The sequence below is a fragment of the Chiloscyllium punctatum genome, chromosome 37 (genome assembly GCF_047496795.1).
Source record: "Chiloscyllium punctatum isolate Juve2018m chromosome 37, sChiPun1.3, whole genome shotgun sequence".
NCBI lineage: Eukaryota > Metazoa > Chordata > Chondrichthyes > Orectolobiformes > Hemiscylliidae > Chiloscyllium > Chiloscyllium punctatum.
Genome location: NC_092775.1, coordinates 47,317,181 through 47,342,852, shown reverse-complemented (window position 1 = coordinate 47,342,852; position 25,672 = coordinate 47,317,181). Strand labels below are relative to the sequence as shown.

General features: G+C 41.3%; 1 protein-coding gene across 5 annotated transcripts in view; it reads left to right on the top strand.

The window, feature by feature from the left end:
* Nucleotides 1-25,672, top strand: part of nol4lb (nucleolar protein 4-like b) — a 366,154-nt gene that overhangs the window by 273,351 nt on the left and 67,131 nt on the right. For all 5 annotated transcript variants that reach the window (XM_072556794.1, XM_072556795.1, XM_072556790.1 and 2 more), the window contains one exon: nt 18,898-19,080. In XM_072556794.1, coding sequence (XP_072412895.1) covers nt 18,898-19,080 — 183 coding nt within the window. The remainder of the gene's footprint in view (nt 1-18,897; nt 19,081-25,672) is intronic.

Sequence of the window (25,672 nt, the reverse complement as noted above, 5' to 3'; positions counted from 1 at the left end):
ATGAACATTTCCCATCAACCACGACCCTCTGTCTTCTTTCAGCTTGCCAATTTCTGATCCAAACAGCTCAATCCCGAAACTCCATATTTTTGTGCAATAGCCTACTGTGTGGAACCTTATCAAATGCCTTTCTGAAGTCCATATACACCACATCAACTGCTTTACCCTCATCCACCTGTTTGGTCACCTTCTCAAAGAACTTAATAAGGTTAGTGAGGCAAAACCTACCCTTCACAAAACCATGTTGAGTATCCCTAATCAAATTATTCCTTCCCAGATGCTTGTAAATCCTATCTCTTATAACCTTTTCCAACACCTTACCCACAACCGAAGTAAAGCTCACTGTCTATAATTACCAGCATGTCCTGACTCCCCTTCTTAAACAAGGAAACAACATTTGTTATCCTCCAGTCTTGTGGCACTACTCCTGTTGACGATGATGACCTAAAGATCGAAGCCAAAGGCTCTGCAATCTCCTCCATGGCTTTCCAGAGAATGAGGATAAATCCCATCCAGCCCAGGGGTCTTATCCATTTTCAGATCTTCCAATTTCTTTGGATTATCCTTAACCTTATCTGCCATTGCTATCTCATATCCCCTCTTTGTCTTCCTGATTTCTCTCTTAAGAATGCCCCAACACTCTTTATATTGATTAAAAATCAATCGAACCAAGTTGGCTCTATCTAGAATAAGATTCTCATTTATTCTTGACTAGAACCTCAATATCTTTATTCATCCATTGTTCCTTCACCTTACCCTTCACTCTAACAGGAACAAAATGCCTCTGAACTCTGGTTGTCACACTCTTGAGGGCCTTCAATGTGTCAAACGTCCTTTTACCTGGGAAGAGTCTACTCCAATCAACTTGTGAAAATTTTTGTCTAATACCATTAAAATTTGCCTTACTCCAATTAAAATCTTTAACTTTTATAGAAGGCTTATCCTTTTCCATAACCATTTTGAAACTAATAGAATTATGATCGCTAGACCCAAAGTGTTCCCCCACTTTTACTTCAAGACAAAGCATTGCACTTGATTGATATCACATCCACAAGCTTTCAATTGTTCCATTACCAACACTCAACAGTAACCGTGTGTACGTGTGTACCATCTGTAAGATATTCTATAGCAATTCACCAAGACTCTTTCGACAACACCTCTTAAACCCACGACTATTGCCCTTATCCTTCCGGGTACATGGCAACGTGACCACCTGTAAGTTTCCCTGCAAGCCACTCACAATCTTGCCTTGGAAATATATTGCCGATTCTTGAGGTACACTGGGACAAAATACAGGCTTCACTCTGTAAAGACATTATGAATCTACTTACACCAAGTGGACTACAATAGTTCAAAATGGCAATTCAAGGACAATGAGGGACAAGTAATAAATGCAGTTCCAGCCAGTGATGTCCACGTCCCTTGAATTAATAAATTTTAAAATTAGATCTTTTCATCTAGGTATTTGCAGGGGCTGGAATACATTACCTGAAAGGAGAGTAGAGACAGAAACCCTCAACTCTTTTAACAGGTGTCTGGATGCGCACCTCAAGCGTTGGAACCTACAAGGCTACGGACCAAATGCTAAGCAGTATAATTAGGCTGGTTGGCTCATTTATCAGTTCGTTTAGGCAAGATCAGCCAAGTGGCCTTTTACTTTTGTGTCATAAATGCTCTATGATTCTTTGATCCTTTAAAGGCTATGTTTAGCAAGCCAAATTTCATATCTGTTTAACTGAAAAGAGCTAGATCCTGGAGTGTCGGAAATTGTGGCTAGTAAATTGATTGACAACTGCAGTGAAAGTGAAAAGTTATTATTTATGTGAAGAGTCATAGAGGTCTATGGCAGAGTAAAAGGCTCTTTGACCAATTGTGTCCATGCTAGTCAAAAACAGCTGCCTTACTATTAAATCCATTTTCAGCATTTGGCTCCTCGCCTTACCATCGCAAGGGTACATCTGAATATTTTTTAAGTGTTATGAGACTTTCTACCTCTACTACCCTTACAGGCAGTGAGTTCTAGATTCCCATCACCCTTTGGGTGAAACATTTTCCCTCATATCTCCTGTGAAGATCACAGGAGGATCACTTCTATAAAGAGTGATCAGAGGTTAGGCTCCCTTAAATAGTGAACTCAATCTTAAAAATAATGAGACTATTCTCAAAGCTCAACTTTAACTTGCAACTAAAACTCAAGTTCTACTTCAAGAATTTCAAAAACCTTGTAAGCTAGAGCTTGGGTTGAAATACAGGTTACCGATGATCTAATTGAATGATATAAGTTTATTCTATCAATAGAATAGGCTGAATGGTCTCCTCCTGTTCTATGCCCATATGCGCGGTCTTTACTGCCATTAGTGGGAGCAAGCAAAAAAAAGGTTTCTGTGTCCAAGCTAAAAATATTTGGCCAATGTACTTATAGATGAAGTAAGACACAAAAGTGAGTTACTGAAGTAGCACAAAATCAAACTCATATAATTTGTGAATTATTTGAAGACCAAAGGCAGTTTAAAATTAGCATAATTTTGTTCAGTAAGTTCATAAAAACAAAACTGTTTTATGGGAAATTATAATAAATGTTATGAACATATCACTACAAAAGCTTATAGGAGAGTTAAAATAGTTAGATAGTCCTTGGATTATAATATCTTTCTCCTGGGAGACATTTACTGCTATTTTCTGTAATCAGTGCTCCAGCCAACCATTCATGCTGCCACTTTATTGTTTAAAATGTAGTCACATACTGTGAAGTATATTATTGAACTCTGACAATTCAATGACAGCTAAGATACATGTGTTTTTTTTAGTATGCAAAAGTTTTCAAAACTTGTTTATAATGGATGGTAGGAGTGAGTTACAAGTCAGTTACACAATTAAGACTTCCAAGAAAATGCTATAAACTACCAGAACAAACCTTGAGCAGCTTATAAATGTCACATCAACCTTGAAGTTGTGTATCCCATAACTCACCCTATTCTGCATGTTGTTTCTTTTAAAATAATTTACATTTTAAAGTTTTAAGGGTAATTAACTCTAATAATACAGAGTTATTTGAAGCAGAAACAAGAAATGTTGAGAAACACAATGGGTCAAACAATATTAATAAAAAGAACTGACAGGTTAACATTTGGTTTTATGTACTCTGTCAGATGACTGCACATTTATTTGTATTTCATGGACTCCTTAGTCTTTGTGTTATGACATCACTGAATGCTAACTAGTTTGTTTGAACTTATGTAGAATAACAAATTCAGTGGAATTCAAACCCAGAAATGCATAAACATGTTAAATAAACAAAATCAGTGAAAAACATTATCAATTGGTTTTTTCTGAATGGGATAAGCTACCATTTGTCGGATTACTTATCAAAACTTGCTGGTATATTTCTAGCCATGAAAGATGAAGGACATGTACCAAACAATCCATTTACATGATGGGGTGAGGATTATCTTCATTTGGTAGACGATTGCTGATTGCTGTGAACCCCATTCCTTCAGAGACAGGTTCGACCTCAAGTGATCCACAAAAAACTGCCATGTGATATTATAGGGTTTTTTGGCATTGACACATGTTGCCAAGCTGATGTAGCCATTGGTCATCGTAATAGGGCACATCAGCTCACACAATAGTGTTATTTCTATCTTCCAACAATTAGTGACTCCAAAGTGTGCCATTTAGTGTTTAAGACCTTCATACCACCACTTCCAGTTATTCTTGAACTGGGACCTTGGCATTCCACTGGTGATCTAAGGAAACATTTATAATTTTTACAGATGTCATGTGACACTGATGGTTACAATAAGGTCCCTAGTCACAGTTGGCAATAACAAAGGTAAAAGAGATGCAGTAGAGACCAGAGTAATGGAAATGCAGAATTTTAGGTGGTTTGTATGATTATAAAAATAGGGAAGGATAAAGCTGTGCAGGTCAGCTTTATACTGTGCTAGCAAGTATTGATGTTGGGCTATATATTGATTTGTGGAACCAGTTGATGACTCATTTCGCAATGGCAGAGTGCAGAGCAGTAAATGAGTTGACACTATGTAAATGATGTATTGCATGCATTGCATCTGATAGGCAAGGGTTACATTATTATCATTCATTGATGGGATGTAGGCATTAGTGGGCTAGGCCAGCATATATTGCCCATCCCTATTTGCCCTAGACTACAATGCTGTGGGTCTGGTGTCACACTTTCGCCAGACCGGGTAAAGACAACAGATTTCCCTCCTAAAGGACATTTATGAACCTATTACGTTTTTCTGATGATCGACAAATGTTTCATGGTCATCCTGAGACTCTTACCTTCAGATTTTTATTACTGAATTGAATTTCACTAATTGCCATGGTGGTATTGTATCCAGGTCTCCAGAATGTGGATAAACATGTTAAATAAGTATGTGTTGTGTCTATTTTTATGTCATATATTGATGATTTTCATGTTGTCATAGAGATGTGCAGCACAAAAACAGACCCTTCGGTCCAACTCGTCCATGCCGATCAGATATCCCAACCCAATCTAGTCCCGCTTGCCAGCACCCAGCCCATATCCCTCCAAACCCTTTCTATTCATATACCCGTCCAATTGCCTTTTAAATGTTGCAATTGTACCAGCCTCCATCACTTGTTCTGGCAGCTCATGCCATACACATACCACCCTCTGCATGAAAATGTTGCCCCTGAGGTCTCTTTTATATCTTTCCCCTCTCACCCTAAACCTATGCCCTCTAGTTCTGGACTTGCCCCATCCTAGGGAAAATACTTTGTCTATTTATCCTATCCATGCCCCTCATGATTTTATAAATCTCTATAAGGTCTCCCCTCAGCCTCCAACGCACCAGAGAAAACAGCTCCAGCCTTTCCAACCTCTCCCCATAGCTCAAATTCTCCATCCCTGGCAAAATCACTGTAAATCTTTTTTGAACGCACTCAAGTTTCACAACATCCTTCTGGTAGGAAGGAGACCAGAATTGCACACAATATATCAAAAGTGGCCTAACCAATGTCCTGTGCAGCTGCAACATAACCTCCTAACTCCTGTACTCAATACACTGACCAATAAAGAAAGGCATACCAAATACCTTTTTCACTACCCTATCTACCTGTGACTCCACTTTCAAGGAGCTATGAACCAGCACTCCAAGGTCACTTTGTTCAGCAGAACTCCCTAGGACCTTAACACCATTAAGTGTATAAGTCCTGCAAAGATTTGCTTTCCCTAAATGCATTACCTCACATTTATCTAAATAAAATTCCATCTGCCATTCCTCAGCCAATTAGCCCATCTGATCAGGATCCTGTTGTAATCTGAGGTAAACTTCTTCACTGTCCACTACTCTTGCAATTTTGGTGTCATCTGCAAACTTACTAACAAAAAGTAATGGACCCAGCACTGATCCTTGTGGCACTCCACTGGTCACAGGCCTCCAGTCTGGCAAAAACCCTTCACCACCACTCTCTGTCTTCTACCTTTGAGCCAGTTCTATATCCAAATATCCTGTATTCCATGTGATCTAACCTTGCTAACTAGTCTCCCATGGGGAGCCTTGTCAAACGCCTTACTAAAGTCCATATAGATCATTTCTATTGCTCTGCCCTCATCAATCCTCTTTGTTACTTCAAAAAACTCAATCAACTTTGTGAGACATGACTTCCCATGCACAAAGTCATGCTGACTATCCCGAATTTGCGTTTCCAAATACATGTACATCCCGTTCCTCAGGATTCCTTCAAACAACTTGCCCACCACCAATGTCAGGCTTACCGGTCTATAGTTCCCTGGCTTGTCCTTACCACTTTTCTTAAACAGTGGCACCACATTTGTCAACCCCCAATCTTCCGGCACCTCACCTGTGACTATCAGTGATACAAATATCTCAGCAAAGAGGCCTAACAATCACCTCTTTAGCTTCCCACAGAGTTCTAGGGTACACCTGATCAGGTCTTGGAGATTTATCCACTCTTATGCGTTTTAAGACATCCAGCTCTTCCTCCTCTGTAATATGTAGTATGACTGTTTTTAGTGCTTGTTTTTCAAAATTGTTTCCTTTAATATCTTTAATATTTCTGTTGTAAATGTTGGTGTATGCATGCTTTTGTCCGAGTGAAAGGGGTGTCCAAAAAATAGTTTGAGGAAATAATTTGATAAAGTTTCATTGTACGTGCTGGTTTATGTACTTGCTGCTTTGCAAAAAAAAAATCTATTGGATGTCAATTCTTGGCTTTCTACTAATTAAGCGTCATTTAGTGGTGATTCATGTTATGTGTGTTTTACCCATATTAGTTTGGATTTTATGCACCAACCAACTACTTTTGCCAACATGGTTTTGTTTGTCTTGTTTTTGTGCAATGTTTTGAAGGTATGACACTTATTAAAATATAAAGTCACAGAAGATGAATTTTCAGTTGTGACAGCTTTGAAATATATGTAACTTGATGGCTATGTGATAGAGGAACTTCTATTTTTAGATAGTTGGCCAGATCAGCACTCATTTTCAGCATTTGCAGTTGTGAGTACGTACGTGCAAACTTACACCTCAAATCTAGATGTTTTTTCTTTGTTCAGAGTTTTGAGGCATCGCTTGCAAGGCCATCATTTATTACCTATACATAATTGATCTTCTTGAATGCTGCAGTCCATGTGTTGGATGTGTTGTCGCAGTTCTATTGGGGAGAATGTTCTAAGATATTAGCTGAACAGTGATAAAGGAGTGGTGATATGTTTCCGAGTTTGGATGGAGAGGATGTACAGGTCTTGATGTGCTCCATGCATCTGCTTCCCTTATTCTTCTAAGAGGTACAAGTCATAGGTTAGGGAGGTGCTGTTGAAGGATCATTGCAACTTGCTAAACTGTATCTTGTAGATAATCCACACTGTAGCCATGGAGTACTGTTGCTGAAGGGAGTGAATGTTGGAGATGGTCAGTGCCATGCCAATTAAGTGATTGATTGATTTATTGTTGGAACATGTGCTGAGATACACTGAAAAGTGTTGTTTTGCATGCTATACCAACAGACTGTACCATACAAAGTACATCAGGGTAGCTGAACCAAGCACAGAATACAGTGTTACCGCCACAGAGAAGGTGCAGAGAGAGTGATCAGAATTAATATTTGAAAGGTCCGTTCAAAAGTCTGATAACAGTGGGGAAGAAGTTGTTCTTGAATCTGTTTGTACATGTATTCAAACTTTTATACCTTCTGATTAACAAAAGAGAGTGGAAAAGTGTATAGCTGGGGTAGGAAAGGTCTTGACTTACGTTGGCTGCTTTCCTGAGGCAGCAGGAAATACAGGTGGAGTCAGTGGATGGAAGACTGGTTCGTGTGATAGAGTGGGCTCTATTCACAACTCTCTGTAGTTTCTTGCAGTTTTGCAAAGAGCAGATGTCATACCAAGCTGTGATGCACCCAGATAGGATGCTTTCTGTGGTGTATGTATAAAAATTGGTAAGAGTCCTTGTGGACATGCTGAATGTTTTTAGCACCCTGAGGAAGTAGGGGCATAGTTGTATTTTCTTGACCATCGCATCAATGTGGGTGGACTAGGACAGATTGATGATCATCATTGCCATGAACATGACAGACTCGACCATCTCCAACTCAGTACTATTGATGCAGACAGGGGCGCCACTCTGCCTCCTGAAGTCAGTGACCAGCTTCTTCATTTTGCTGACGTCGATGGAGAAACTGTAGTCTTTACACCATGCAGCTAAGCATTTGATCTCTTTCCATTATCCTGTCTCATCGCTGTTTGAGATCCAAATTACAATGGTGGTGTCATGAGCAAACTTGTAAATGGCGTTGGGGCGGAATTTGGCCACACGGTCTTGAGTGTATAAGGATTAGTAGGGAGGAGTACTGCAACCTTGTGATGTACTGGTGTTGAGGATTATTTTGGGGGAGTTGATACTTTTTCTTACTGATTGCAGTCTGTGGCTCAGGAAGTCGAGGATTTCCAGTTACAGAGAGGGGAAGTTGAGACCTAAGTTTTGTAGTTTAGAGGTCAGTTTGTTTGCAATTATGGTGTTGAAGGTGGAACTGTAGTCAATAATTAGGAGCCTGATGTAGGTATTCTTTTTATCCACATGTTCCAAGGGTGAGTGTAGGGCCAGGGAGATGGCATCTGTTGTGAAACTGTTGTGTCGGTAGGCTAATTGCAAAGGATAAAGGCAATTTGGTAGGCTGGAGTTCATGTGTGTTATGACAAACCTCTCAAAGCACTTTATAATTATGGAGGTCAGAACCATCAGGTGGTAGTATTTGAGGCATGTAGCATAATTTTTCTTTGGCACCACAATGAGCATGGTCTTCTTGAAGCAGGTGGGGACTTAGATCATAACAAGGAGAGGTTAAAGATGTATGTAAATACTCCCACCAGCTGGTCCACACAGGATGTGAGTGCACAGCCAGGGATTGTCTCTGAGCTGGTCACTTTTCATGGGTTCACTTTCAAGAAGGCCAATCTGACTTCCGCCACGGTGACCATGGGTACAGGTGCATCCGAGGCTGTTGAGATAGATGACATATTTGCATTGATCATCAGTTCAAAGCAAGCATAGAGTGCATTGAGCTCATCTGGTAGGGATGTGTTGTTGACCATGATTCTGTTTGACATCACTTTGTAGCCCATTATCTCATGTAAGCCTTGCCACAAACAGCGGGTGTCAGTGTGTTTGGTCTGGGTCTCAAGCTTTGTTTGATATCGCCCCTTGGCATCTCTGGCCTTACAGAGGTTACTTAAATTTCCTGTATAGGTCACAGTTGTCCGACTTGTATGCCTCAGACCTGGACTTCAGAGGGAGTGGATCTCCCAGATCATAAGATGTTTCCACTTGGGGAACATTCGGATTAACTTCTTTGGCACGCTGTCTCTTGCTCACTTACTAATGAAGTCTGTAATAATGGCATAGGAGAAAGTGAGGACTGCAGATGCTGGAGATCAGAGCTGAAAATGTGTTGCTGGAAAAGCGCAGCAGGTCAGGCAGCATCCAAGGAGCAGGAGAATCGACGTTTCGGGCATGAGCCCTTCTTCAGGAATAGTGGCATACTGAAGTAGTGGCATAGGCTGTCAGCTGTATTCTTGAATGTGGACCAATCACTGACTCTAAGCAGTCCCATAGAAGCTCTTCCATTGCCTCAAACAAACGTTACACTACTTTCTCTACTGGGTCCTCACGCTTCAATTTCTGCTTGTAAATCAGAAGGAGGAGCACTGCGTTGTAATCTGATTTTCCAAAATGCCAATGGAAGATGAAGCTGTAGGCATCTTTGATGGTTATATAGCAATGGTCACAGATGTTCGGTCCTTTGTTGGGACAGGAGATGTGTTGATGGTATTTTGGTAGCACGGTCCTGAGTTTGGTAAAAACAATGACTGCAGATGCTGAAAACCAAATACTGGATTAGTGGTGCTGGAAGAGCACAGCAGTTCAGGCAGCATCCAACGAGCAGCGAAATCAACGTTTCGGGCAAACGTCCCTCATCAGGAGTTTGGCCTGCTCAACGTCACCGGCTACAATTAACAAGACTTTGGGCTATTCTGTCTCAAGAGAGTTTATAGCATTCAGTACTTATAGAGTCATAGGCATGTACAGCATGGAAACAGATCCTTCGGTCCAACCCCTCCATGCCGACCAGGTATCCCAACCCAATCTAGTCCCACCTGCCAGCACCTGGCCCATATCCCTCCAAACCCTTCCTATTCATATACCCATCCAAATGTCTTTTAAGTGTTGCAATTGTACCAGCCTCCACCACTTCCTCTATCAGTTCATTCCATACACGTACCACCCTCTGTGTGAAACAGTTGCCCCTTAGGTCTCTTTTATATCTTTCCCCTCTCACCCTAAACCTATGCCCTCTAGTTCTGGACTCCCTGACCCCAGGGAAAAGACTTTGTCTATTTACCCTATCTATGCCCTTCATAATTTTGTAAACCTCTATAAGGTCACCCCTCAAACTCTGATGCTCCAGAGGAAACAACCCCAGCCTGTTCAGCCTCTCCTTATAGCTCAAATCCTCCAAACCTGGCAACATCCTTGTAAATCTTTTCTGAACCCTTTCAAGTTTCACAACATCTTTCCGATAGGAATGAGACCAGAAATGCACGCAATATTCCAACAGTGGCCTAACCAATATCCTGTACAGCCACAACATGACCTCCCAACTCCTGTACTCAATACACTGACCAATAAATGAAAGCACACCAAACACCTTCTTCACTATCCTATCTACCTGCAACTCCACTTTCAAGGAGCTATGAACCTGCACTCCAAGGTCTCTTTGTTCAGCAACACTCCCTTGAACCTTACCATTTAGTGTAAGGATGCCAAGCATTCCATTTAGGAAGTGGGAAACCCTCAGGTTGTAAGGTACAGTCAGGTCTAACAGGAGTGAGGCATGTCTCTGTGAAACAGAGCACACAGCAGTCTCTGAATTCCCTTTGGAAGCGGAGTCTAGATTTACGTTCATCCATTTTGTTCTCCATGACTTGGTCATTTGCCAGGATTATGCTGGATAGGGGGATCTTGAAATCCCAAAGTTTCAGACTTACCTGAAGTCCAGCACATCTCCCATGTTTCCGAGGTAGGTGGCTGCGCCTAGTCAATCTGGATGTCAGTGAGGGATGTCTGCTTCTCCCATTGGGGTCTTGTGCTCCAACTGTGGCCTTTGGCATTCCAGGGCAACTTGTGGCCAGTTCGGACAGGCCTCCTCGAGTCGGGTCACCGTGAGGTCGGATCTTGTTCCCATGCTGGATGGCTCTCAGTTCTGGGTTACCATGCCATCAGGAGATCAGGTCTGCAAGAGGCCGGACAGCATCTGGGCTTGCAGTTCCAGAATCGGCAAGGTAAGTCAGTATGTCCAATGGGGTTCTAGGCAACAGTGTCATTCACAAAAGCTCCAGTGGATCTTACAGCCAGTTTGGTTGGGCTTCCTCAATGTTGAGTCACTGAGCGATCAGGTCTTGTTCCCACCCTGGTCAGACCTCTGTTCCAGGTTTCTGTGAGGAGGTCAGGCTTGCAGTCCCAATATCAGCAATCGAGGCTCGTTGGTCGTAAATCTTTAAAACTTAAAGTAGATATAAGAAAATGTTGTTTGTAATTCTGATAGACTTAGAATTGAGGTTTAGAAGAGCAGAACGATTATAAGATGTGTAAGAATAAGATCTGCTGTAGACAACAAACAAAATGTCATCATATTCTGGCATCATTTTGAAAGTGTGCTGCTTTGGCCATGATGTCCTTGAGATTGTAGTGTATAATTGGAATTGTACTTATCCAAGCAAGTGAAGATCAATCCGGCTTCTAACATGCACCTCTTAGTTGGTGGACATAAGATCATAAAACATCAGAGCAGAAATTAGGCTATTCGGCCCATTGATTCTGCTCCACCATTCAATCATGGCTGATAGGTTTTTCAAACCCATTTTCTGCTTTCTCCTTGTAACCTTTGATCCCCTTGGCAATCAAGAACTCATCTAACTCATCTATACTCAGTGACCAGGCCTCCACAGCCCTCCATGGCAGTGAATTCCACAGATTCACCACTCTCTTGACTGAAGAAGTTTCTCCTTTTCACTGTTCTAAAGAGTTTTCCCTTTACTCTAAGGCTGTGTCCTCAGGACGTCGCGTCTCCTGCCAATGGAATCATCTTCCCAACATTCACTCTGTCCAGGCCATTAGTATTCTGTAAGTTTTTGTAAGACAGCATTTGGTGAGTTCAGGATTTGACTCACTCCCTGTAAAATATTCAGCTTCAGACCTGATAAGCGGTGATAGTCTCTAGGTGACTTAAAGTTTTTGGTCAATGATGGTACCAGGATATTAATAGAATTTGATAGTGGTTGTGCTATTGAATGTCAAAGGGAAGTAGTTAGGCTCTTTCTTGTTGGAATAAGTCACTGCCTGCATATGTGGTGTTAGCATAAATGTTGCTTGATGCCTTTCAGCCCAAGCCTAAAAGTTGCCCTGCTGTAAACTGGTAGATTACAGTGGCACAGTGGTTAGCACTGCTGCCTCACAGCGCCGGAGACCCGGGTTCAATTCCCGCCTCAGGCGACTGACTGTGTGGAGTTTGCACATTCTCCCCGTGTCTGCGTGGGTTTCCTGCGGGTGCTCCGGTTTCCTCCCACACTCCAAAGATGTGCAGGTCAGGTGAATTGGCCATGCTAAATTGCCCGTAGTGTTAGGTAAGGGGTTGATGTAGATGTAGATGTAGGGGTATGGGTGGGTACGCTTCGGCGGGGCGGTGTGGACTTGTTGGGCCGAAGGGCCTGTTTCCACACTGTAAGTAATCTAATCTAAAAAAAATCTAATCTAAATCTAATCTAATCTAATCTAATCTAATCTAATCTAATCTAATCTAATCTATTATCCAGCAAGTTTTTAAAGGAACTGAGGACTGCATTCATCAGTGAGCGTCCTCACTTTTGGCCTTAACATGAAGTTAAGGTCATTAAGAAATAGCTAGAACATTGTCATTAGGCACAAGGGCTCTTGTGGCACAGTAGCAGTGTTCTTGCCTCTAAGCCAGGTGAGCTTTATTCAAGTCCCACCTGCTCCACAGGCGTCAAATAACATCTCTGAACATGATGATTAGAAAATATCTGTTCTGAGTAACATCTCGTATGTTGTCTTGCAGCTGAGAAAATTGATTTCTGTCAATTGTGATTGTTTTCTTTTGTGGCTTTTATGATTCCAGCCAGTGTGGAGTTTCCCTCGTCTCCAAATGACTTTAGTTTTTCTCAGATTTTAATAAATGTTCATGTAAACCTAGTTTAAAGAAAGATATTTACTGATCCCTGAGGCATTTTCTGTCACCTGGAACATGGTATGATGAAGAATCTAATTATTACATAATATTTTGAACTGTGATTGTCTATGGTCTCTATTGAAATGTCTATAATAAGGATTTTGAACCTTGGATCAAATCCAGTTTTACCACACCTAAAATTATGACTCCGTCATTGACAACAGCAGGTTCCTTCAATAAAGAGCAATGAGCCGGAAAACTTGCATGTAATTGTAGTTCGTGGGATAAGTCAATAATATTTTGCATCACCATAGGTTGTAGTATATTTGAGATAAAACGAGCATTTGGATTTGCCCAAGATTAGGTCTTAAAAATTTAACTCTTTATCAGATGTCTCTTGGTGAGAGTGTTTAAACAAGGGAGTGCTAAGCTGTAAACTTTCATGATTTGAACTTGTTTGATCCCCCTGCTTTTCATTGACCATGAAATTAACCTTCCTGTCTTCTATTGCTTAGGGTCATGTGCAAGCCTTCACTGAACCTGTTAATGTAGGTTAGTCATCCAGTGTACACAATTTCAGAACTCACTTTCGAAAGATTGAATGAGAGAATGAATTTAGTTGCAGCCTTGATTCTTTTGAGTTCAAAATGGATTTATCTTGAAATGCTAATTGATGAGGTTACTGGAAAAGGAGTGAGAAATTAGGAATACTGACCTCTACACCCAAATTTCCTTTATGTACACATGATGGAAATCTCATCCGTTAGGAGTACATGTGAAAAACTTGGGAGCCAGATTTTCCACTTTTAGTGATTGCAAATCATGCACCTCGCATGCCGGGCACTTTATTGTTCACATTGTGATGATCCTATGGCTTTAAGAAGTGCATTTTGTCCTTTTTTTTAAATGAAGAAAGGTTGAGATAGAGGTACCAAGCAATTTGCTCAAAGCCAATAAAGTAAACAGTTTGGGAAGCCTTGGGTTTTTTTAGGTTAGAACAATAGAAGCAATCTCAATAGATGGGGTCAAGCGCCCACAGAACCAAGAGTTTTTGTTTTACCTTTCAGCAGTTGCTGGGGTGGATGTGAAGTTCTTATCCCACTCTCTGTTACAGCTAAAAGCTGAGGTTGTCCTCCTGCTGCTGGAATTGCATGTGAGACAAACTATTTTACTGAATTTGCCAAGGGTGTCTTTATGGGATATTGCTATATTGGAATATTTAATTAGTAGTTTACATAAATATTATTGTGTTCAGCATTCCAATAGAGTTATTGTTAATCTAGTTGTTCTTTTTTTATTTTGTCTGTATTTTAACTGTTGTGTAGTTTGACCAATCTAATTTCATCTGGAATTTAATGCCCTACACTTACCTTTAAAATACAAAAAATTTGGGTTGAGGCTATCTTCTTAATATAATTGGATGAGGGTTTTTACCTGATCCATAACAGTGTCATGTGCGACAGCTAACCCTGTTATAGTTGTTATAACTCTGTTTTATCCTGTTGTAAACCTTGTTGACAACACCACAGTAAAAGAATAAAAAGAATATATAGTGAGCAATTGATCATTAAGTTCACAATTTGCAATCAACAAACACTACGTTCCTTCTAAGGTGCATGCTTGTACTTTATAGATGCTCACAAGTCGTCCTATGTTTGGTAATGTATATACAACAGTGGCTTCACAAAAAAATTAAAAGGGTTCCATACTTTGAAGAGACCATGCACCAAACAACAGCTGTAACAATGAAACACGGCACTTCACTTTGGATAATATATGCATATTTCATATAAAATAGCAGCCTTTTTGCAAAACTACTGTACTTGCAAAGCAGCAACATTTTTATTAATGCTATGAGAACAGCTGAAGGTCCAAAATTCCAACCAGCAAGGTTAACAAGAGTTTGAACAAAGATAAGATGCATTAGAAAATGGGAATGAAGTAATGCAAAACTTGGGTTTTTAAAAGCCGTTGAGTGTACACAGTAATGGAGAATAAGAGGGAAACACAGTTTCACTGTTGTCAGATGATTGATTTTCAAATACTGGTGATGGTTACAAGGAACTAAAATGTGGATTATTTGAAGCTTCAAAGAAACAAGAGAATAAGAGTCAGCACACTGACTGTTGTACCAATTGAAAAGAAATATCAAGGCAAAGAGGAATCTCTTGCAAAATGGCAAACTTTTTTTTCAAAAAATGAGCCTCATGTGGTGCAGTGATACACAGGAGGCCTGGGTTCAGGTCTTACCTACTCCAGGGTTGTGTAATAACATCTCTGAACAGGGTGATTCAAAAAGTAGGTATAACCACTCCAAATGTGCTTATGCTACTCACAAGTCATGAAATATAATTTGCTTCAAAGGACCTTGTCTTTAGGCAAGCAAAGATAATATACTTCTCAATAAATAACACTTCATGTTATTCAATCGGATGTACGCATATTAAGTCTCCATGGTTATCTCCTACTTAATTGACATTGTTGAGACACAATCATTATCAGTTACAGTAAGAATTGGTTTAGACTTGGTTGACATGTGTGAAGCAAGAGGTCTCTGGATTGATAATAATAGGTCTTGGAACCTCACCTTAATAATAAGGGATTGTTGCCAAACTTGCTGTTCTTCCATAGACCATAAGATGCAGCAGCTGAATTAACCCATTTAGCAATTGAGTCTGCTGTGCCATTCAATCTTAGTTAGCCTCCTCGCAGCAATGAGTTCCACAGATTCACCACCCTCTAGCTGATGAAGTTCTACCTCCTCTCAGTTTTGAAGGGTCATCCCTTCACTCTGAGGCCGTGGCCTTGGATCCTAGTCTCTCCGACTAGTGGAAACATCGTCTTCATGTCCATTCTATTCGGGCCTTCTCATATTCTGTATGATTCAATCAGATCCAACCCTTATCCTACTAAACACCATCAGGACAGAACCAGAGACCTCAGTTGCTCTTCATATGACAAACCCTTCATGCCTGGGATCGGTTTTGGAAACCTCCTCTGGACTGTTTCCCATACCAGGACATAATTCCCTAGATATCGGGCCCAGAACTGCCCACAGTATTCCAAATACAGTCTGACTCGAGCATTCTATAGCAGCAGCAGTATATCTCTGCTCTTGTATTCAAGCTGTCTTGAACTGAATGCTAACATTGCATTTGCCTTCCTAGAAACCAACTGAACCTGCTTGTTAACCTTAAGGAAATCCTGAGATAGGTCCCAAGTACTTTTGTGCTTCAGATTTCTGAAGTCTTTTCCTGTTTAGAAAATGGTCTATTCCTCTATTCTTCCTACCAAAGTGCAAAACCTCATATTATTCCACATTGTATTCCATCTGCCACTTCTTTGCCCACTGACCTAGTCTGCCCCAAGTCATTCGTCAGCACTTCCTCAACACTGCCTGTCCCTCCACCTATCATTGTGTCATCTGCAAACTTAGTAACTATGCCCTTAATTCCTTCTTCTAGATTGTTAATATATAATATGAATAGTTGTGGTCCCAATACTGACCACCATGGAACTCCACTAGTCAGCTGCTGACATCCAGAGAAGACCCCTTTATCCCTGTCCTCTGCCTTCGCAAGCCACAAGTCAGTCAATCCTTTATCCATGCCAGTACCTTGCTCCTATCACCATGGGTTCTCGTCTTATTGTGTCACCTTCTGGAAATCCAAGCAGATGATGTCCGTTGACTCTCCTTTGTCTAACTTGCTCATTATTGTCCTCTCAGTATTCTAATGGAGTTGTCAGGCATGACCTCCCCGTGATGAAGCTGTGCTGACTCTGCCTTATTTTATCATGCACTTCCAATTACACAGAAATCTTATCCTTTATAATGAACTCTAAAAACTTACCAACAACTAAGGTCAGGCTAACTAGCATGTAGTTTCCTGTCTTCTGCTTCCTTCCTTTCTTAAACAAGGTTGTTACATCAGCTATTTTCCGGTCATCTCAGACTCTCCTTGACTCCAGTGATCCCTGAAAGATTGACACCAATGTCTCTACAGACTCCTCAGCTGCTTTCTTCAGAATGCTGAGATGTAGTCCACCTGATCCAGGTGACTTCTCCACCTTCAGACCTTTCAGCTTCCCCAGCACATTCTCGTAGTGATGGCCACTACATTTCACTTCTGCCTTCGACTTTCTGGAAGTACTGATATGCGGCTGGTGTCTTCCATGGGCTGCTTTACCTACAGAAAACAAATTTGGGCTTCTGCTGCAGGTGTGCCCTAGGAAGGAGGCATGGTTTTCAGTAGTACTCCTGTGTCCACAGGAAGGATTTTTCCAGCATAATTTTGTTTAGTAGCTAAGTAGATCATTGAAAAATCTTGAGTAGGGAAGTATGACATAAAGGGCTCCTATAAATATTGAGCCCATAAATTTGGTAGTAGAGACCAACCCTGAGAAGATTGGGCACAGGCATTGTTACTTCTAAACTGATATGTTTGACTCCACTGTTATACCTAATAAGTGGGCATAGCAATGATAAATTTCTACTCCAGTAATGTAGAACAACATACCAGCTTGACAAAGAGCAAATCACTTCCATCTATCATATGTTGTCAATACTGTTCTTGTTTCACAAGAACAGAAATTGCTAGAAAATCTCAGCAGGTCTGGCAGCATCTGTGCAGAGAAATAAGATTTAATGCTTTTCGGGTTGAGTGATCCTTCCTCAGAATGCTTTTCCAACAATGTCGTTTATGTTTCTAATTTACTGCATCCTCAGTTATTTTGGTTTTCATTTTGTTCTTGTGAAAGTTGTAGGTACAACAGAACTTGTTTCTGTTTAACAAATGAGCAAGAAGACCCTTGATAACATCAAGCAAAGGATCAATAAATACTTTTTGATATCATTTATGCCATTTTGTTGTGTATTTTCTGCTTGATCAAAAGTCTCAGTAGGTTGGTGTTTCAAATTCCTATTCACGTGAATACATAACCTGTGCTAAATATGAGAGAGTAATACACTAAGGTTAAGGTTTTGTCCATAGATACAATGTTAAACTGATAACCAATATGCTGTTCCACTTTTCCATACAGCTATTAAAGCTCCCATTCACTATTTACAGATGAGCAATGATTTTTTTCCTCTGGGAAATCACTGTTTCAAGCAACACTGTAAACTAATCAACTGTTCTTTCATCCTCATAATAGCCATTTTCATCAAAGCAAACTTTTACAAAATTTACCAAAAGAGAAGCAATAATCCAATGGATATGAAATGCTTTGTGATATACTTTTTTGATTGTTCCTCTTTAAAATGTACTATTGTGTATAAACTGAAAACAGCACATGAAAGAATGGCTAACATTGTAACAGTTCCCTTCATTGGAATCACTAAACCCTGGTTTTCTTTAAATTATGATGTGACCTGCTGTTAACTTCCAACATTTCCTGTTTGTATTTCAGAATTGTTTATGTTTAGATTTTGTGTTGCAAGAAATATTTTCCTTCTAAATCCCACTTTATTTTTTTCCTCAAATTTTCAAATTAACTGTTCACATTGGTCCAATCTCCTAGTGAAATGTCCATTTTTCACATGTAAATTTAGTCAGTAGCTTAGATATGTTATTTGACATTAAGAGATTTCATGATTCTACCCTCACACAGCAACCACTGAACACTCCCGTGTTGGCTTCTGGATGGAGATCAGGAATGGACCATCTGAACAATTATTCCCCTCCTTTGTCTCACACTGAGGCTAACTGCCACTTCCTTACCACTAATTTAGCTAAGGTGACAAAATCAACACGGTCAGGAGGTTCAACACAGTACTTTCCTAATTTATTTGGTTGAGCCATTTTCAGTAGTGGAGCCATTGGGAAAATTAGTTCATTTCATTTTTATACCTCCTATGTTTGACTTTTGCATTGACTTTACCATTGTCATCAGAGCATCACACTATGAAAAATTAAAACATCTAAATTTAGAGTGCAGCTTCTTCTGTCAGTTACATAGCAGTAATAGTTCATGAAAATGACTCTTAAGTACTGTATATACCTTGTAAAATCAGGACCTGCCAAACTAACTCTGTCAAAATCATGTATTTAACTTGATTAGAATATCTATCTATTACTGTAGTATCATAAAAAAGATTTCGTCTTTAAAAGTTTTAATTAAATCTGATGACTTTTATTTTCATTCCAGTCTCCACCTTACAGCTCAGGAAGTTACGACTCTAGCAGAAATGAGCTTTCAGGAAGTTGTCCAGAAGATCTGTCAATCAGCAGAGGTGGGGACGATGACGATGACGATCATGATGACCATGAAGACAGTGAGAAGATCAATGACTCTGAGGGAATGGATCCTGAAAGGCTAAAAGCATTCAATGTAAGAACAATGCTTCTGTATACATTTACATAGAACATAGAATGTTACAGCACAGTACAGGGCGTTCGGTCCTCGATGTGCCAACCTGTGAAAATAATCTGATGCCATATAATCTACACCATTCCATCATTATCCATACGTATATCCAATGCCCATTTAAATGCTCTTAAAGTCGACGAGACTACTACTGTTGCAGGCAGGACGTACCACGCCCCTACTGTTCTCTGAGTAAAGAAACTACCCCTGATATCTGTCCTAAATCTATCACCCCTCAATTTAAAGCTATGTCCCCTCGTGTTAGCCTTCACCATCTGAGGAGAAAGGGTGGACAGTGAGAGCCTATCTAACCCTCTGATTATCTTATACGTCTCAATTAAGTCACATCTCAACCTCCTTCTTTCCAACAAAAACAGCTCAGTTCCCTCAGCCTTTTCTTGTAAGACCTTCTGTCCATACCAGGCAACATCCTAGTAAATCTCCTCTCAACCCTTTCCAAAGCTTCCACATCCTTCCTATAATGCGGTGACCAGAACTGAATGCAATACTCCAGGTGCGGCCTTACCAGTGTCTTGTACAGCTGAAGCGTGACCTCGTGACTCCAAAACTCAATCCCCTGCCAATAAACGCCAACACACCATATGCCTTCTTAACAGCCCTATCAACCTTGGGTGGCAACTTTCAGGGGTTTATGCACCAGGACACCAAAGTATCTCTGTTCATCTACACTGCCAAGAATTTTACTATTAGCCCAATACTTTGCATTCCTGTTATTTCTTCTGAAGTGAACTACCTCACACTTTTCCGCATTAAACTCCATTTGCCACTTCTCAGCCCAGCTCTGCATCTTATCTGTGTCCCTCTGTAACCTACAACATCTTTTGGCACTATCCACAACTCTGCCTACCTTAGTGTCATCCACAAACTTACTAACCCATCCTCTGCGCCCATATCCAGGTCATTTATAAAAATGACAAACAGCAGTGGCCCCAAAACAGATCCTTGCAGCACACCACTGGTAACTGAGCTCCGGAATGAACATTTCCCATCAACCACAACCCTCTGTCTTCTTTCAGCTAACCAATTTCTGATCCAGTTCACTAAATCACCTTTGATCCCGAAGCTCCATAGCCTACTGTGTGGAGTCTTATCAAACACCTTACTGAAGTCCACATACACCAAATCAACCGCTTTACTTTCATCCACCTGTTTTGTCACCTTTTCAAAGAACTCAATAAGTTGCAAGGCACTTTTCTGAAAAATCTGGCCTGTACAGTCCATCACAGCTAAGGTCTTTTTTAAGTGAATCACTTTTCCTTAGTATTCTTTTCCACAGAAAAGAATCCAAGTCCCCATGGAATTAAGTTCTTAGGTCTTAACTAAAACTAAAATTCATTTCTTCACTAGAATAAAGCTAAAACATTTTCATCAATAGATGCCTATCCTTCTTAGATCACTGGAGGAAAGAAATTAAAACTGATGATGGAATAGGTTTATCTAGACCCAATATATTTCCTATGTTGAAGGACACCATGTTGTCTGGAATGGTAACTCCAGTTGTAATGTTGTGGGTCAGCTCAGTTGGTAGTATGGCTTTTTTGCAAAGTAGGATGCTGTTAGCAGTGCAGGTTTAATTCCTGTACTGGCTGGGGTCATCATGAAGGTAACACCTTTTTGATCTTACCCTTAATGTTAAATTCACTATCAATCATCTGTCTTTCTAATGAGAACTCTGAAACAATGGCAACTTTATCTTTACCTTGAAGGATCCTTGGTGATTTACTGCAAAGCATCTCGTAGATGGTGCACAATGCTGTCGCTGTGCATCAGTGGAGGAGGCAAAGAGGAGTCAGTGAATGGTACTGTACTTGGACTTTCAGAAGGCATTGATAAGGTTCCATATCATAGCTTAAAGCTTTTGGTGTAGGTGATGATGCTTGGCATGGATAGAAGACTGGCTGGCTGGCAGAAAACAAAATATACATGATAGTCTTTGTCAGTTTGGCAGGATATGACGAATAGAGTCTCTCAGGGATCTGTTTTGGGACCTCAAAGTTTTACATATTACACCAGTATCTTAGATGAAGGGAGATGAGGTATAATAGCTACATTCACAGATGACATGAAATAGGTAGGAAAGTATGATGTGAAGAAGACATCGGAAGATTTTAATTAACTTTTTTATTCACTCATGAGTGTTGCTGGCTGGGCAAGCATTAATTACCTGTCCCTAGTTGCCCTTGAGATGGTGGTGGTGAGCTGCCTTCTTGAACCATTGCAGTCTGTGTATGATAGGTAGACCCACTATGCTGCTAGGGAGGGACTTCCAGGATTTTGACCCATTGACACTAAAAGAATGGCAATATATTTCCAAGTCAAATTGTTGAATGGCTTGGAAGGAAACTTGCTGAGGTTGGTTTTCCCATTGTTATGGACCAGACCAGACGAGACCTGCCAAAATGTGTTGTGGAGATAGCCGAGGCCCTAACTTTTTTTTTATTGTAAGGTGTCGTGCTCCAGATATGACTCAATTGGTCTACCACTGAGCTTTATTCAAAACACACCTTTATTGTTATAAAACAGTTAAAATACAGCAAAAGGAAGAATTGGCATAACTTGATTCTATGGAAATACTTAACAATGTATTATCAATGTATTATTTAACTACTAATCATCAACTGTTCCAATATAGGCAACATTCTATAAATACACCCTTTGGCAGAAATGCAATTCAGCAAAACCGTTATCATTCTCACTTCTTGTCTCTCTCCAGAAGAAATAAGCAATCTGCCCCTTTTGATTTTTATCATTATCTAAGACTTCACTGTAGCAGCAGAGAACTTCAGCTTTTAGCTCCAGCAGCCAGCAGAAACTTTCTCACTAATTGAAAATAAAATTAAAAGCCTTCTTGGTCTGTGTGAGCCGTGACTCCACCCATTCATGATTCTGTTGTCTAAACACTCAGGGAGAACACAAAGCTGTTTACCATCTGCCTATTTGAAGGAGACATTTTGGAACCACTCTAACAATACCCCTCTACAAGAGAAATAGGACAGAATCCATCTCTTAAAGGCACAGTACCATCACACCATATATCTGCTACCCTTGTCCTTCTGCATGGAAATGGTTATTGGTTTAAAATATGCTATCTTAGTATTGTGCAGTGCATTGTGGCTAGTACACACTCCTACTACTGAGTATTAGTGATGGAGTGACTGAGGATGTGGTGCTAATCAAGTTGGCTGCTTTATCCTTGATGGTGTCAAGCTTCTTTGTGTTGGTGGAGCTGCATTTATCCAGGCAGGTGGGGAGTATTCCATCATAACCCTGCCTTGTGTTTTGTAGTTGGTGGACTGGCTTTGGGGAGTCAGGAGATGAGTTACTCACTGCAGTATTCCTACTCTCTGACTTGCTCTTGCAGTCACTGTATTTATATGGTGAGTCCAGTTCAGTTTCTGGTCAATGGTACCCTTCAAGGTTTGGATAATGGGGGATTCAGTGCTTGCCATGCCATTGAATGTCTAGAAGCAGTGGCTATGTTGTCTGTTATTGGAGATGGTCATTTACACCACTCAAGTGCCAGTCTATGTTAGATTAGATTAGATTAGATTACTTACAGTGTGGAAACAGGCCCTTCGGCCCAACAAGTCCACACCGCCCCGCCGAAGCGCAACCCACCCATACCCCTACATCTACATCTACCCCTTACCTAACACTACGGGCAATTTAGCATGGCCAATTCACCTGACCTGCACATCTTTAGACTGTGGGAGGAAACCGGAGCACCCGGAGGAAACCCACGCAGACACTGGGAGAACGTGCAAACTCCACACAGTCAGTACTGAGGCGGGAATTGAACCCGGGTCTCTGGTGCTGTGAGGCAGCAGTGCTAACCACTGTGCCACCGTGCCACCCTATGTTATTTGGCACTTTTCAGCACAAGCCTTGATATTGTTGCCTGTGAAGTTTTCCATCCAGACACTTTATTACCAGCCTCCCAGATTACCTTGATCCACGACAATTCACCTGCCATTGCAATAGAACCATGGCAGGTGCCTTCTCCCTAGCCCTACACTGATCCCTGGAACATCTCGAGAACAAAGGTACCTACATCAGGCTCCTATTTATTGATCTTAGCTCCGCCTTCAATCACCATAATTCCAACCAAACGCATCTCCAAACTCTGAGACCCACGACTCTGCTCCCCCTCTGCAACTAGATCCTCGACTTCCTAACCCACAGACTGCAATCAGTAAGCATAGGCGACACCACCCCCTCAACACAGGTGCCCTGCAAGGCTCCATACTGAATTCCTTACTATACTCCTTACACACTCACAACTGTGTGGCCAAATTGAGCTCTAACTCCATTTACAAATTTGCTGATAACACCACCATAGTGGATCAGATCTCAAATGACGATGAGACAATATACAGGAAAGAGATAGTCAGCTTAGTGGCACGGTGTAAAGACAACAGTCTCTCCCTCAACTAAATAAAGAGCTGGTCATTGACTTCGGGAAGTGGGGTGGAGAACATGCTCCTCTCTGTATCACTGGTGCTGAGGTGGAGATGATCAAGAGCTTCAAATTGCTAGGAGTAAATATCACCAACACTCTATCCTGGACTATCCATGTCGATGCTACAAGCAAGAAAGCCCACCAACACCCCAACTTCCTCAGAAGGCGAAGGAAATTAAGCATGTCCACAATGACTTTCACCAATTATTATAGGTGCATCATAGAAAGCAGCCAGTCACAGCATGGTATGACAACTGCTCTGTCCAAGACCACAAGAAATTACAAAGAGTTGTGAAAGCAGCCCTGTCCATCGTGAAAACCAGCCCTCCATCCATTGACTTCATCTACATATTCCACTGCCTCAGGAATGAAGCCAGTATAATCAAAGATCCCTCCCATCCTGGTTATACTCTTTTCCAACCTCTTCCATCAGGTTTTTCTTACCTTTTCAGCACAGGACTTAGCTGGATTGTTTTCCACGTGGTTGTGTAAATGCCAGTGTTGTAGTTGTAATGGAACAATTGGCTAGGGGTGTTTCTGTAGCTCAAATCTTCAGGACTGATTCGAGAAAATTGACAGCAGCTATAACCTTTGCAATATCCAGTGTCTTCAGCCACTTCTTGAAGTTACATGAAGTGAATGGAAGTGATGCTGGGGACTGCAAGAGGAATTTGAGATGGATCAACTACCAGGCAATTCAGACTCGAGATGAATGTGAATGCTTCAACTCCGTCATTTGCTCTGATGTGTTGACTGTCTGTGTTGACTATGGGATTATTTGTTGCGTCTCCACCTCGTGTTAACTGTTTAGTTGTTCACCACTATTTCTGATAGTATGTCACAGGACTGCAGAGCTTACGTCTGGCTTGAGATAATGAGGTTACAGATTATGGGTGAGTGTAATTCTGCTTTTGCTGATGGCCCACAGTGTCTCATTGATATCCAGTTTGGATTTGCTAGATGAGCTTGGGGAAAACATCAGAAGTCACATGACACCAGGTTATAGTCCAACAGGTTTATTTGAAATCACATGCTTTCGGAACACTACTCCTTCGATAAGTGAAGTGTTGAAGGAGTAGTGCTTCAAAAGCTTGTGATTGCAAATAAGCCTGTTGGACTATAACCTGATGTTGTGTGACTTCTGATTTTGTCCACCCCAGTCCAACACTTGCACCTCCACATCATAACATGAGGGAAGGTATCCTCAGTGTGAAGACAGAAAGACCCTCTTCCATAACAATAACGTGATTGGCACTCCTACTGCCATGGATGGGTGCATCTTTGATGGATAATTTGATGAGAACGTCAAGCAGATTGTTGCGTGTCTCACCATTGCCCCAGACCCAGCCTAGTAACTATCTGCGAGGAGAAAGTGAGGACTGCAGATGCTGGAGATCAGAGCTGAAAATGTGTTGCTGGAAAAGCGCAGCAGGTCAGGCAGCATCCAAGGAACAGGAGAATCGACGTTTCGGGCATAAGCCCTTCTTCAGGAATGAGGAAAGTGTGTCCAGCAGGCTAAGATAAAAGGTGGGGAGGAGGGACTTGGGGGAGGGGCGTTGGAAATGCGATAGGTGGAAGGAGGTCAAGGTGAGGGTGATAGGCCGGAGTGGGTTGGGGGCGGAGAGGTCAGGAAGAAGATTGCAGGTTAGGAAGGCGGTGCTGAGTTCGAGGGATTTGACTGAAACAAGGCGGGGGGAGGGGAAATGAGGAAACTGGAGAAATCTGAGTTCATCCCTTGTGGTTGGACGATTCCTAGGCGGAAGATGAGGCGCTCTTCCTCCAACCGTCGTGTGGCTATGGTCTGACGATGGAGGAGTCCAAGGACCTGCATGTCCTAGGTGGAGTGGGAGGGGGAGTTGAAGTGTTGAGCTACGGGGTGGTTGGGTTGGTTGGTCCGGGTGTCCCAGAGGTGTTCTCTGAAACGTTCCGCAAGTAGGCGGCCTGTCTCTCCAATATAGAGGAGGCCACATCGGGTGCAGCGGATGCAATAGATGATGTGTGTGGAGGTGCAGGTGAATTTGTGGCAGATATGGAAGTATCCCTTGGGGCCTTGGAGGGAAGTAAGGGGGTAGGTGT